A 13,321-nucleotide genomic window follows, 5' to 3' on the forward strand; every position below is an offset into this window, starting at 1 on the left:
TACCAGAGGAGAAGCTGTTCTGGATTTGGTTTTAACGAATAGGGAGGAACTAGTTGAGAACTTGAAAGTGGAAGACAGTATAGGGGACAGTGATCATGAAATAATAGAGTTCATGATCTTAAGGAAAGGTAGAAGGGAGACCAGCACAATTGAGGTAATGGATTTCAGGAAGGCAGCTTTGATAAGCTCAGAGAACTTGTAGGTAAGGTCCCATGGGAAGCAAGACTGAAGGGAAAAACTTCCAACTCTCCTCAGTTGTATTTCAAAGGGATGTTGTTAAGGGCCCAAAAGCAAACAATTCCGCTGTGTAGGAAAGATAGAAAATATGGCAAAAGACCAGCTTGGCTTAACAAGGAGATCTTGCATGATCTCAAAATAAAAAAGGAGTCATAAAAAATGGAAACTAGGACAAATAACAAAGGATGAATATAGGCAAGCAACACGGGAATGCAGGGGCAAGATTAGAAAGGCAAAGGCACAAAATGAGATCAAACTAGCTACAGGCATAAAGGGAAACAAGAAGACCTTTTATAAATACATTAGAAGCAAGAGGAAGACCAAGGACAGGGTAGGCTCACTGCTTAGTGAGGCGGGAGAAGCAGTAACAGGAAACTTGGAAATGGCAGAGATACTCAATGACTTCTTTGTTTCAATCTTCACCGAGAAGTCTGGAGGTGTGCCTAACGTAGTGAATACAAGCAGAGAGAGGGTAAGTTTAGAAGATAGGATACACAAAGAACAAGTTAAAAATCACTTAGGAAAGTTAGATGTCAGCAAGTCACCAGGTCCTGATGAAATGCATCCCAGGATACTCAAGGAGCTGATAGAGGAGGTATCTGAGCCTTTAGCTACGATTTTTGAAAAATCATGGCAGACGGGGGAGATTCCAGAAGACTGGAAAAGGGCAAATATTGTGCCCATCTATAAAAAGGGGAATAAGAACAACCCAGGAAACTACAGACCGGTCAGTTTAATGTCTGTCCCAGGGAAGATAATGGAGCAGGTAATTAAGGAAATCATATGCAAACACTTGGAAGGTAATAAAGTGATAGGAAATAGCCAGCATGGGTTTGTGAAGAACAAGTCATGCCAAACCAATCTGATAGCTTTCTTTGATAGGATAACAAGCCTTGTGGATAAGGGAGAAGCGGTGGATGTCATATACCTAGACTTTAGTAAGGCATTTGATACGGTCTCACATGATATTCTTATTGATAAACTAGGCAAATATAACTTAGATAGGGCCACGATAAGGTGGGTGCATAATTGGCTGGATAACCGTAGTCAGAGAGTTGTTGTTAACGGTGCTAAATCCTGCTGGAAAGGGATAACAAGAGGAGTTCCGCAAGGGTCTATTTTGGGACCCGTACTGTTCAATATCTTCATCAATGATGTAGATATTGGGATAGAGAGTACGCTTATTAAGTTTGCAGATGATACCAAACTGGGTGGGGTTGCAACTTCTTTGGAGGATAGGGACATAATTCAAAATGACCTTAGCAAGTTAGAGAAATGGACAGAGGTAAACAGGATGAGGTTTAATAAAGAGAAATGCAAAGTGCTCCACTTAGGAAGGAACAATCAGTTCCATACATACAAGATGGGAAGCGACTGTCTAGGAAGGAGCATGGCGGAAAGGGATCTAGGGGTCATAGTGGACCACAAGTTGAATATGAGTCAACAGTGTGATGCTGTTGCAAAAAAAGCAAATATGATTCTAGGTTGTATCAACAGGTGTGTTGTAAGCAAAACTCGTGAAGTCATTCTGCCGCTCTACTCTGCGCTCGTTAGGCCTCAGCTGGAGTACTGTGTCCAGTTCTGGGTGCCACATTTCAAGAAAGATGTGGAGAAATTGGAAAGGGTACAGAGAAGAGCGACAAGAATGATTAAAGGTTTAGAGAACATGACCTATGAAGCCAGGCTTCATGAACTGGGCTTGTTTAGTTTGGAAAAAAGAAGATTAAGGGGGGACATGATAGCGGTTTTCAAATATCTAAAAGGGTGTCACAAGGAGGAAGGAGAAAATTTGTTCCTCTTGGTTTCTGAGGACAGGACAAGGAGTAATGGGCTTAAAGTGCAGCAGGGGAGGTTTAGATTGGACATTAGGAAAAGATTCCTAACTGTCAGGGTGGTCAAATATTGGAATAAATTGCCAAGGGAGGTGGTGGAATCTCCCTCTCTGGAGATATTTAAGAACAGGTTAGATAGACATCTGTCAGGGATGGTGTAGACGGAGCTTGATCCTGCCTTGAGGTCGGGGGGCTGGACTCGATGACCTCTCGAGGTACCTTCCAGTCCTATTATTCTATGATTCTATGATGCACTTTTGCGTAAAAGCAGAAGCCCGGAACCATTTTGCAGAGGGCAAAAGGGCACCAGCTCTTTCCAAGGGTGGGGGCTGGAGCTCCTTTTTGACATGTGCTTAAAGGGATCTCCCTGGGCAGCCGTTTCTCTCCTGCTCCATGCTTTAGGACCTCTTGCAGGGACTGACTGCCCTAGCAGTTTTGGTGGTTGCCCTCTGCCTTTTGGACACCACTGCCTTTTGCCACCTAGTGCTTTTGCCTTTTTTTTTTTTCTTTTGCCTTGTTTTGTCTGCCATGGAGCCGGGGTGGCCATGTGCCTGCTTTGGCCACTGCCGGCCATTTGAGTACCTGCAGCTGGTGCTCCAGGCTGGTGCCCTCCTGTTCCAGGACCAGGAGGCGCAGACTGTTTTGGACTCCCTCACCAGGGAGGCCATGGCGTCCCTGTGGCATCCCCACCCCAGGGTGGAGAGGCCACTGTGGAGACTGGACACCAGTACCGACTGGTGGGACTGGCTGGTCCTGGGGAAGTGGGGCGACTAGCAATGGCTCTGGAACTTCCACATGCGAAAGCGGATGTTACTGGAACTGTGTGCCTGGCTCGCCCCTGCGCTCCAGAGAGCCACCACCCGGCTGCGGGCACCCATCCCCGTCGAAGAGGGTCGCCATTGCACTTTGGAAGCTGGCCACCCCGGACAGCTACCGATCGGTGGCACACCAGTTCGGGGTGGGCAGATCCACCGTCGGTGTCATTGTTATGGAGGTAAGTCCTGTGGGGGGAGGGTGCTGCACTCCATGCCCAGGGGCAGCCAAGACTCCATGCTGGGTCACCCAGGGTTTTGGGCCATCCCTTCCTTGTACAGGCCCGCTGGTGGGGGGGCCCTGGTGTGTGTGTGTGTGTGTGTGTGTGTGTGTGTGTGTGTGTGTGTGAGGACAGAGGGAATCACGGGGGGGCGGGGGCCAAGGGAGAGCACACTGTCCCCTGCCTTATGTGATGTGTTCCCCTGTGTTTCTCTGCACCCTTCTGCAGGTCGTCCACGCCATCAATGATGTCCTGCTCCCGAGAGTGATCCGCCTGTGGGACGTGGATGCTACGCTGGCCGGCTTCGCTGCCCTCGGGTTCCCCAATTGCAGGGGAGCCCTGGATGCAACCCACATCCCCTTCCGGGCCCCAGAGCATTGAGCAGCCCATTTCACAAACAGGAAGGGGTACTACTCAATTGTTCTCTAGGCCCTCGTGGACCACCGGGGCCGCTTCCTGGACGCCTATGTGGGCTGGTCCGGCCGGGCACACGATGCCCGCATCCTTTGCAACTCCGGACTGTTTTGCAGGCTGGAGGTGGGCACCTACTTCCTCCGGCGGGAGTTGACTGTCGGATGTGTCTATGCCCATCTGCATCATCGGGGATGCGGCCTACCCCCTGCTGCCCTGGCTAATGTGGCCCTACATGGGGCAGCCGGACCAGAACCGGGCCCGGTTCAACAACCACCTCAACCGGGCCCAGAATCAAGTGGAGTGCGCCTTCAGCCTCTTAAAAGCCCGCTTCCGTTTGCTCAATCATCTCGAGATGGGTGAGCGGAATGCAACCGAGGTAGTGGCTGCGTGCTGTGTGCTCCACAATGTTGTGGAGCGGAGTGGGGAGGCCTTCCTCCCCACATGGATGGCAGCCGAGGCACAGACTTATGAACAGCCCCATACAGCTGCCATCCACCAGGCACACCAGGATGCAGTGCGCATCCAAGAGGCCCTGATGGGCATGTTCGCACAGGCCCCATAGTAGGGTTGCCTCAGTCTCCCCATACAACTCCTTCCTATTCCCTCCCCTCCCCTTACCTCCCAATTGTAAATTTACTGCATTGAACAAACCAACCTTGGTTATACTTGTTGGCTACGTCTACACTGGCCCCTTTTCCGGAAGGGGCATGTAAATTTCACTAGTCGTCGTAGGGAAATCCGCGGGGGATTTAAATATCCCCCGCGGCATTTAAATAAAAATGTCTGCCGCTTTTTTCCGGCTTTTAAAAAAGCCGGAAAAGAGCGTCTAGACTGGCCCCGATCCTCCGGAAAAAGTAGGAATAAGACCCTTTGAAGTAGGATTCCTTTGAAGATTCCTTTGAAGTAGGAATAAGACCCTCCGGAAAAGGGCACTTTTTCCGGAGGATCGGGGCCAGTCTAGACGCTCTTTTCCGGCTTTTTTAAAAGCCGGAAAAAAGCGGCGGACATTTTTATTTAAATGCCGCGGGGGATATTTAAATCCCCCGCGGATTTCCCTACGACGACTAGTGAAATTTACATGCCCCTTCCGGAAAAGGGGCCAGTGTAGACGTAGCCGTTGGGTATGAAGACTCCTACTAGTCTTATCTGTAAGGTCAGGTCAAGCAGAAGGCTTGCACCTACCAATTTAAATTGGGTCCAGAGTTAGGTTTAGTTAAATTAGCTATCGTCGTCATGACTGTTCGTCAGGCAGCGTCGGTTCGAAGCATATCGGCCGTCATTGTGCATGTTCGTCGGGTGCGTCAGACGTAGCTAGGGTTTTTCTTTTAGTTTAGGCTAGGTTTTAGGCCACCATCACCTGTTTGAACTGTCCCGAAGAACAGCAAGAGGATTCGTGGTTCGTGCGGAAGGCTCGAGTCAGTGCACCCGATTCCAGTCGTCTTCGAGGGATCTCCTGGCAGTCTGAGATCCGGAAGGACCAAAGGATTGAGGTCGCCAGCAACACTACAATCGTCCCTGCATCTAGACTATGTACACATTCTTTGTGTTCGTGTTTTAATCTTTCTTGCTTGTTTGTTATCTATGTTAATATAGTCTTGTGGTTTAAATTTTACTTAGTGTCAGTATTTATTTGTGCCACAAACCAATGACCAATTAAAGGAACGACCGGTGATAGATACGGTATTTAGTGTCCGCATTTTGTAATCTTCTTAAATTTAGTTGGCTAATTGGCATCTCAAATCAATTAAGTTACCTCGAGTAACACAAACAACACAGTTTTGTTTTCAAGAGAAAAACTTGTCTGTTTTTATTTACAAGGGGGAGGAGACCTTCAACAGGGAGGGGGAGGGGCTCATCCTGGGAGGTGCGGGCTCTGGCCTGAGTCCCTGGCGCCCTGGCTGGTTCCAGCTGGCATCCACCCTTCCCCCTGGTCCTGCCGGATGTGTGTGAGCAGCACCAGGCTGCACGAGGTTGCATGTGCTGCTTCCTGCCTAATGCTACACAGTGTGCAGCTCACGTGGCCTGAGTGATATGCTCTCCCCCTCCCCCACTCCGGGTGCCTGGCTCCCCCCCTCGCCCTTGTGAGTGCAAAGTGGATCCTTCTCCAGCCTCCGAGAACGCATGGGAGATGTCGGGGCTGTTGGAGGGGGCCTGCTGGGTGGCAGTGCTGGCCTCATCCTCTGACTCTCTGCTGTCTCCTTCCCCTGCCTCAGTGGTCCTGGTGACGGGGGTGCATGCTGCTGTTGATGGGGACCTCCGGGGCTGGCTGGCCCAGGATGGCGTGGAACCAGTCGTAGTGGGGGCAGGTGTCTGCTCCTGCCCTCGCTGGCCCACACGTAGCCCAGGCACAGCTCCTTGACTTTAGTCCAGGCTGGATGGCCCTGCTGGGCGAGCGCCTGGGCCACACGGGTGAAGATGTCTGCATTCTGGTGCCAGGAGCAGGTGTTATGGAGGGCCTCCTCCTCCTGCCAGAGGTCCAGGCTGAAATACTATGCTGCTCCCGTTCGGGCAAAAGTCCCTTTTGCGCAAAACTTTTTGCACAAAAGGGCCAGTGTAGACAGCTGAGATTTGTTTTGTGTAAAAAAGCCTCGATCACGAAAATGGCGATCGGGGCTTTTTTGTGCGAAAGCACGTCAAGATTGGCCACGGATGCTTTTCAGCAGAAAGTGTTTTTGCGGAAAAGCATCCGCGCTAATCTAGATGCTCTTTTCCGAAAATGCTTATAACGGAAAAGTTTTCCGTTAAAAGCATTTCCGGAAAATCATGCCAGTCTAGACATAGCTGTCTTGTTTAATTTAAGATAGGTAAAACCACAAGTTTACTTCTGCATAGTAAAGTTCCAAAGCTGAATTAAGTCAATGTTTACAACTGAATTTTGAAAGAACAAGCATAACATTTCAGAGAACCCCCCAGCATTAGTGTAGCCATGTGGCTGGGGATTCCATCCCTAACTGCAGCCGGGTTTCCTGCAGCCAGGTGGCTCTGACCAGGAACCCTGAGAAACCCTTGGTGGCAGCAAGGCTGGTGGCTGGAATCCCCAATGGCAGCAGGGCAGCCCTGGCAATAGAGCAGGGTGTCTGGGCAGCCCAGGCTAGGGAATTCCTGCTAGCAGCAGGGCTAGCCACACAGGGTGGCCCCAGCTGGGAACCCCGGAGACTACCTTGCAGCAGCAGGACCAGCAGCTGCCAAGTGGTCTCTGCTGGGAACCCAATGACACCCAGGAGCAGTGGGCAGGCACCGAGGTGGGAAGCTGTGGTGAGCTGGCTTAATAGGGCCAGTGGCAGGACAGTGAGTCCTAGAAGAAGAACCTGGGAGTGGGGCAGCCAGCAGAGGAGCACTGACCTTTCCCTGGTCTGGCAAACTCTCTGGTCCAGGACAGCCGAGGTCTTGAGATTGCTGGACCAGGAAGGACCAAGCTGTAGTATATTTTGGGCTGGGAATTATGTAGCTTCAACCAGTGGTGAAAGTAACTTAAAATTTGTTGCAGGTACTGTCCTATTGCAACCTGGGTCTCTGAAAGCTCTTTAAATAGCTCCCTGCTGGCTTTTGCTGGAGCTCAGCCAGCTTTTGCCAGAGCTGCGCACTAGGGCTCACCCTCTTTCCTTCACCTCTGGTTCCAACTAGAAAGCAGAAGAGGTGAACATGTGATTTTTTTTTAAATGAACTAGTGTTGCTCAGGTCCTTAACGCCAATACGTTTAGTTTTTCTTCATTTAAATCATTGTGCTGAAGTGAGGCTGGGCATGATGGGTTCAGCATGCAACCTGTCTCAGGGAGAAAGAGGACAAACCCAGTCCCCTCTCATCACAGCAGCTTGGGGCAAGATGAGAAACATCTGAAGAATTTGACTCCATTGTAATGAGTTAAAGATCCTTACTTTACCTCTTCACTACAACTAACACTCCATATAAGTCAGTCTTGTAATAGCCCAGTGATAAACTACAGTGTTTTTACATAAAGCTTGACACAGCTGATCAGGCAATAGCTAACCCGCCTGCCATGGTGGACAATCTGATGTTTCGTGGGGAGACTTAAATCTTCATAATACAACTAGCAAAGATCTTGATACTATAAGCCAGGGTTTCTGAATCTATGGGTCGGGACCCAAATATGGGTCACCATTACATTTCAAAAGGGTCGCCAAGTGTCTCCCCAGGTGGCTCTACCCTTCCTTCTCCCCTTGTTTTTGAATTGCCTTGGTTACCAAGTCTTCCTGAATTGTCAAAATGGGTCCCCATCTGGAAAAGGTTAGGAACTGCTGCTATATACACTTATTTGTGTGAAGGCATTGGGCTGAGTTGAGGAAATAAAAGATGATAGTAGAAGGTCCTAATTGTGCCACAGGTTAGCTGCAAGCCTGAAGAATTCCAGCCTGATCCTTGCAACTGTGCAGGTTACAGTGAGAGGCAGAAAAGCTGAACGACCTGAGATTTTTCTAGCTGGAATTTACTTTATATGTAGAAAAAAAATAACTATAAAATGTAACCCTAACCTAGACTTTAACTGTTAAAGAATCTGTATGCCAATATACCAATGAATTCTACTTACTGCCACCTGCTAGGGCTACACAGGGGTTTGTCAATGTGCTTTGCACACGGTTTCAACCTAGTATGAATTTTTTACTGTAAACTTTCACCTCTAGCCAGCATGACCCTTTAGCAGCAGTACAATATGCAGTCATACAAGAGAACAAGGATAAGTAGCACACGTGTTTATTTTCACTCCCCTGCTCAACAGACTCGTTCTTGCATCATTGGTGCCGGTGCCAGCAACCATCTTTCTGGATGAATCATGTGGTGTTGACAGGCTTCTTAGTGAAGCTGATGCAGGACTTTGAGGGAGCAAGGAGGTGCTTGGAAGAGGCTGTGTAGATGAAAGAAGCTGCACACTTTTCTACTTCAGGGAGAAATTCAGGAAACTCCCACAAAACAAGCAAAACGGGGCTGAAGGACCAAGACCTGTCTCAAATGCAAGGCCAGGTGCTGGAGCTACCAGGTTCATTAGCCTATTGGCTATAGCAGCAGCTGCTGCTCCTGCACTCCCTATGGCTGAATTAGTATGTATGACCTGTCTGGAGCAGAAGAGGGACCTAGTACCTTGACCTCAGAGTGATGCTAAAGTCCCCAGCGTGGCCACACCACACATCCCCAGCTGCTCTCTGCAAGGAAGGCACATAACTAGCCCGCTGAGATGTGTGTGTGGGGGGGATAGTGGAGGGGGAACTGATGGACCCTGGAGGGGCAGAGGGACTCTGGAGACCCTGCAGCGTAGGCTGGAGCAGAAGGGCCTGGAGACCCAGGGGACAGGGGGAGGCAGAGACCACAGAGACCCTGTGCAGCCAATGGGGGGCTCTCGCGTAGGGCTCCCGCCCTCTCCCTGAGCCTGCAGGGGGCGCTGCCGCCTTCCCTGGCTCCCCGCCCTCGCTCGGGAGGCGGGGCGTGGCCGGCGAGGTGAACCCGGCCGGCGCCCCGGAAGCGGAAGGGAAGCGCTGACAGGGCCGCCAGCCCGCGGAGACCTGACCTCTGGGCGTCCGAGGGTGAGAGGCGCCGGGCGCGGGATTCGCTGCCGGGCCTCGGGGGCGGGAATCTCCCTCGCGGGGGGAGCGGCCGAGGGACCCCGCGTGGCTCGCTCCCAGCCCGTGTCAGTCGGGCCGCGGCCCCGCAGGCGCTCGCGCTCTCTGGGGCGGGGGGGGGCGACCCCGCGTGCTGCCTCCGCGTCCCTCCTCTGGCCGCGGGGCTCGGGTGCGAGCGGCGGTTCCGCTTCCAGTCCCGCCACTGGGTGTGCGAGCGGCATTAACCCAGGGCCACGGGCAGCTCGGCGGGGACGTGGTTACCCTCGGAGGTGCCTCCTGGAAGGGGGGGCTGGGTCGCACTGCCCGGGGCGATTGCCCATTTCCTGTACTCAGTAACCCCACTCCTAAGCCCTCCACGGGCTCAAGCCTTTAATACGGGGCTGCTCAACCTTGGAAGGCCCCGGGGGCCACAATGATACTCACAGCACATCCATGGGCCACAACTTCAGTGTGTGGCGTGCACATGCAAATATAGACCAATAGGTTCTTTCGCATTAATGGAAAGTTCTTCCCACAATGCGCTGGTGCTTCCAGCACCTCCTCCCTGGGAGCTAGAAACACCAACCCCCTGTACCCGTCTGTTCTAGCCAGCCTGTCTGCTTGCATCTTTCAGTGTTCCCCTCCGCCTGGGAGACGCCTCGCTGTTGTGGAGCGTGTTCCCTATGGAGGCCATGTTCAAAGGATCCCACCCGCAGGCTGCGTGTTGAGCCCCATGTAAACCCAAACTGCACCACAGGCCACAAACCAATGGGCTGCGGGCCACATGTGGCCTATAGGCCACGTGTTGAGTAGCCTGGCTTTACTACATGATCTGTTGTGCTGTATTTATAAAACCTGGTTGCTAGGAATCTTCCCACTATTCTGTACCCAGAAACTCATCCTGTAAACTCAACAGTTTTTGATAGAGGCTGATAAGTGCAGCATATTTTTATGTAAATGCTTTAACAGATTATAATAAGCTTAGGCTCTAATATTTTGTATTCAATTCAGGTGTTATTTAAACAGGCTTATTTTTTTAAAGAGAAAAACAACTTACGTACATTCTTTTGCAGTTCAAGCTATTAAAATGGGTATCCACTTTGGAAACTTGGAGAGAGTGAGGCATGTGATCACTTACAGCTTGTCTCCATTCGAGCAGAGGGCATTCCCTAACTACTTCTCTAAAGGAATTCCCAATATGTGGCGGCGAGTTCACTCACGGATCTACAGGGTAGCACCTCGTAAGTTCTAATTCCTTTGAATTATTTAAACTGGTACCTCCTGAACTGGCTTGTATACCACAAGTACTGAATCCATTAGCACCTGAGGTAAATTAAAGATGTTGATTGGTGTTCAAGGATGTTTACAAAAAACCTTATTTTAACATGTAACTGCTGTATCTTTCAGCAGTTACATATTTACACCTGGGAAGCAGCCTCCTCCACATTCTGTGCAAGGCAGCACAGGGGTGGAGGCTGCATTTAACAATGCAGGCTAACTATGTACATGGTAACATGTTTACATCCCTAGTGTTTCTGTATCTGTTTTAAAAGCTTATAAAATAACCATTCCCTGCCCAAAAGTATGGAATTTCATATTAAAACTTTAGAAGCAGCTTTTAAATTTAGGGAGTAAAACCATCATCAAAACTACAAAATGTATGAGAATTCATGGGGCAGGTGTGCTACATAGAGAGATGAAAATGTTCTAGATATGGGACTAGCAGCTGTCATGGGTGGATATAAGTGCAGAGGAACGGACTGAGGAAGAGATCTTTACACACCATAGGCAGTGGTCACCAACCAGTAGATCAGAATCTATTGGTACATCTTGGAGCTTCTGATGGGTGACCCTGACTGGTTTGGCCAAGAGGCTATCAAGTGCTGGCAGTTTGGCTGTCCCCTCCTGCCACTGCTGTGTATCTCCTGTCCTTTGCCTTGGAGCTGCCCCTACTCCCTGGGAACCTCCTACTTTCTGTGCAGGAAGGGAGGGGAGGGGGTGCTGATGTCAGGGTGCCCCCTCTTCCACTCTGTGTCCTAGCTCCACACGGGGGGGGGGGGAGGCACAACAGGACTTGAAAGTTTGCTGGCTGCTTTTGAGAGTGGTTCAGGGCCAGGACAGGTAGCCCCATTGTACCACCATATAGGAGCCACCTGAGGTAAGCAGTGTCCAGCTTGAGCCAGCTCCAAATCCCCTCCTGAACCCCAGTTCCCTGGACCCAAACACCTTTATGGAGACTGTACCCTGAACCTCCTCCTGCACCCCATCTCCCTGCCTCAAGCTCAGCTCAGAGCCCCTCTCACACTCCAAATCCCTTAGCCCAAGACCAGAGCCTGTGCCCCAATCCTCTGCCCCCCAGCGTGGTGAAAAGGAGGGAGGATGGAGTGAGCAGGGGCAGAGCTTCAGAAGGGGCACAAAGGAGGCAGGACAAGAGTATTTGGGTTTGAGGTAAATCCTGGATTGCGCTTACATTCAAAAAGTGATCTTGCATTAAAAAAGGTTGGAGACCTCTGCCTCCTGGCCATTCATAATACACATAATTGCCTGCAAATCAAGGTTCCCATAATAAAATAATGGCAGAATGCAAATACTCATCAGGATGATTTTTAGCCCCTTAACTCTTACTGTGTTGGCAAGGACTCAGACCTAAAGAGAATCAGCTTAAAACATATCTACACTGTATCACTACCAGAATCTAGCCCAGTACTGTAATCAATACAGCATAATGCAAGAGATTTTCATGTTGTAACTACTGTAATGTAACCTGTAAATATTCACTGCTTTTGTTTTTTTGTTAAGCTTTTGTGTTGGCCTATGTTGTTTACACCTGGGGCAATGAAGAATTTGAGCGACTGAAAAGGAAGAACCCTGCTGACTTTGCAAATGACGAGTAATACTGCTTATATGGAGAGCTCAGTGTATTAATGTCAGTTTCCTTCTTTGTTTCTAAACTTGCTCACAAACACACACACAAGGATATTTATAGCAGGCTGTGAAAGCTTGTTAAATAAACTTCAGTTTCCACCTTGCTCTGTCATGTGGAATTTTTTTTTACTGCTTTAGATCAGCCTATTGGCCTCATCTCACTCAATGGATAGAGCTGAGGCTTCCGGAGAGATTTAAATTCTGCAGAGTTTAAATTTTAATTTTAAGAGCCTCTAGTCTTTATAAAGATGTTCCAGACACACTGAATGTAACTGATGTGGTGTTGTCTTCAGGTGGACAACACGAAACAGTAAACTCAAAGATGAGCTCCAAACACCCTATATTTTTTGTGTGACACAGTTGACTTTAATGGGATTGAAGTCTTATATGTATCATTTTCTAAAGGAGAGGCATGAAAAGAAACAGCCAAAATTGGTGGTGGTAAAACAGTATTTCCCACTAAGTAGAACTTAATGAAACTTTGAATAGACTGTATGATTGAATTATTACAAAGAACCACCTTCTACCTCTGCTCTATTTGCAAACCTATTGCCAGTAGCAGAGAGAGCTGGTGTAGCTCATGGACAGTTCGCAGTCCTAAATCTGTAGCCCTGTCAGTGGGCCATATTCAAGATGGAATTTAACCCTATTGGAGAGGTCCTCAAAGTGTGGAGTGTACCCCACCAGGAGTGGATGGAGGATTGTCCAAAGGGGTGTGGTGGTCAGCCTCTCCCTATCCCTAGTTCTGCTCCAGTCTTACCTACAGCCATAGTTTAGCTCCTAGCCCCAGCAGCACTCTGTTCCCAGTTGTGTGATAGCCAGTGGCCATACCTCCGTTCCCAACCTAGGGCTAACAGCAGGGGCAAAGTCAGGAATGAAACAGCACCTGACTCCACACTCAGCTGCCAGCCCTGTATGCAGTCCAGCCACAGAACCTGCCTTGGCCTCTTTACCAGTTTCCATGTTTCCCTCTTCCCCTAAGCTGTGACTCTGCTCCTAAAGGGCATGGATGGGTAAGGAGACTGATGCCCTATTCCAGGGGTGGTCAATCGGCGGCTCGCGAGCTGCATGCGGCTCTCAAAGTACACCCTGATATTCATGAAGCCACCCCTGTGCCCCTACAAAGGGCCCCAGCCCCTGGGTTCACTGGGTACAGGGGAGCTGTCTGGCATGGCAAAGCAAAATGGTGGGAGCCTGATGTGGCCAAAAAAGACAAACCAGAGTTTTCACTTAAAGGGGCAATGTCTTTTCTTACTCGACCACTGTTTTGGCTCTTTGCCTGTAACAGGTTGACCACCCCTACCCTATTCTGAAAATTGCACCATGAAGG

The 13,321-nt window shown here is 49.8% G+C and overlaps 1 protein-coding gene across 2 annotated transcripts; it reads left to right on the forward strand.

Moving 5' to 3' along the window:
• The first annotated feature begins 8,914 nt into the window (after positions 1–8,914).
• On the forward strand, positions 8,915–12,095 carry UQCRQ (ubiquinol-cytochrome c reductase complex III subunit VII). Of its 2 annotated transcripts, none has more exons than XM_075900330.2 (3): positions 8,915–9,051; positions 10,140–10,307; positions 11,866–12,095. In XM_075900330.2, exons 2-3 carry the CDS (start codon positions 10,154–10,156, stop codon positions 11,958–11,960), a joined length of 249 nt encoding a protein of 82 aa, XP_075756445.1. In that variant the 5' UTR covers positions 8,915–9,051; positions 10,140–10,153; the 3' UTR covers positions 11,961–12,095. The 2 variants fall into 2 exon arrangements, with proteins under 2 accessions (XP_075756445.1, XP_075756446.1); XM_075900331.2 differs by lacking the exon at positions 8,915–9,051 and adding an exon at positions 9,138–9,293.
• The last annotated feature ends 1,226 nt before the right edge of the window (positions 12,096–13,321 follow it).

Source organism: Pelodiscus sinensis, chromosome 16 (genome assembly GCF_052426305.1).
Source record: "Pelodiscus sinensis isolate ZL-2025 chromosome 16, ASM5242630v1, whole genome shotgun sequence".
In the NCBI taxonomy this organism is placed as follows: domain Eukaryota; kingdom Metazoa; phylum Chordata; order Testudines; family Trionychidae; genus Pelodiscus; species Pelodiscus sinensis.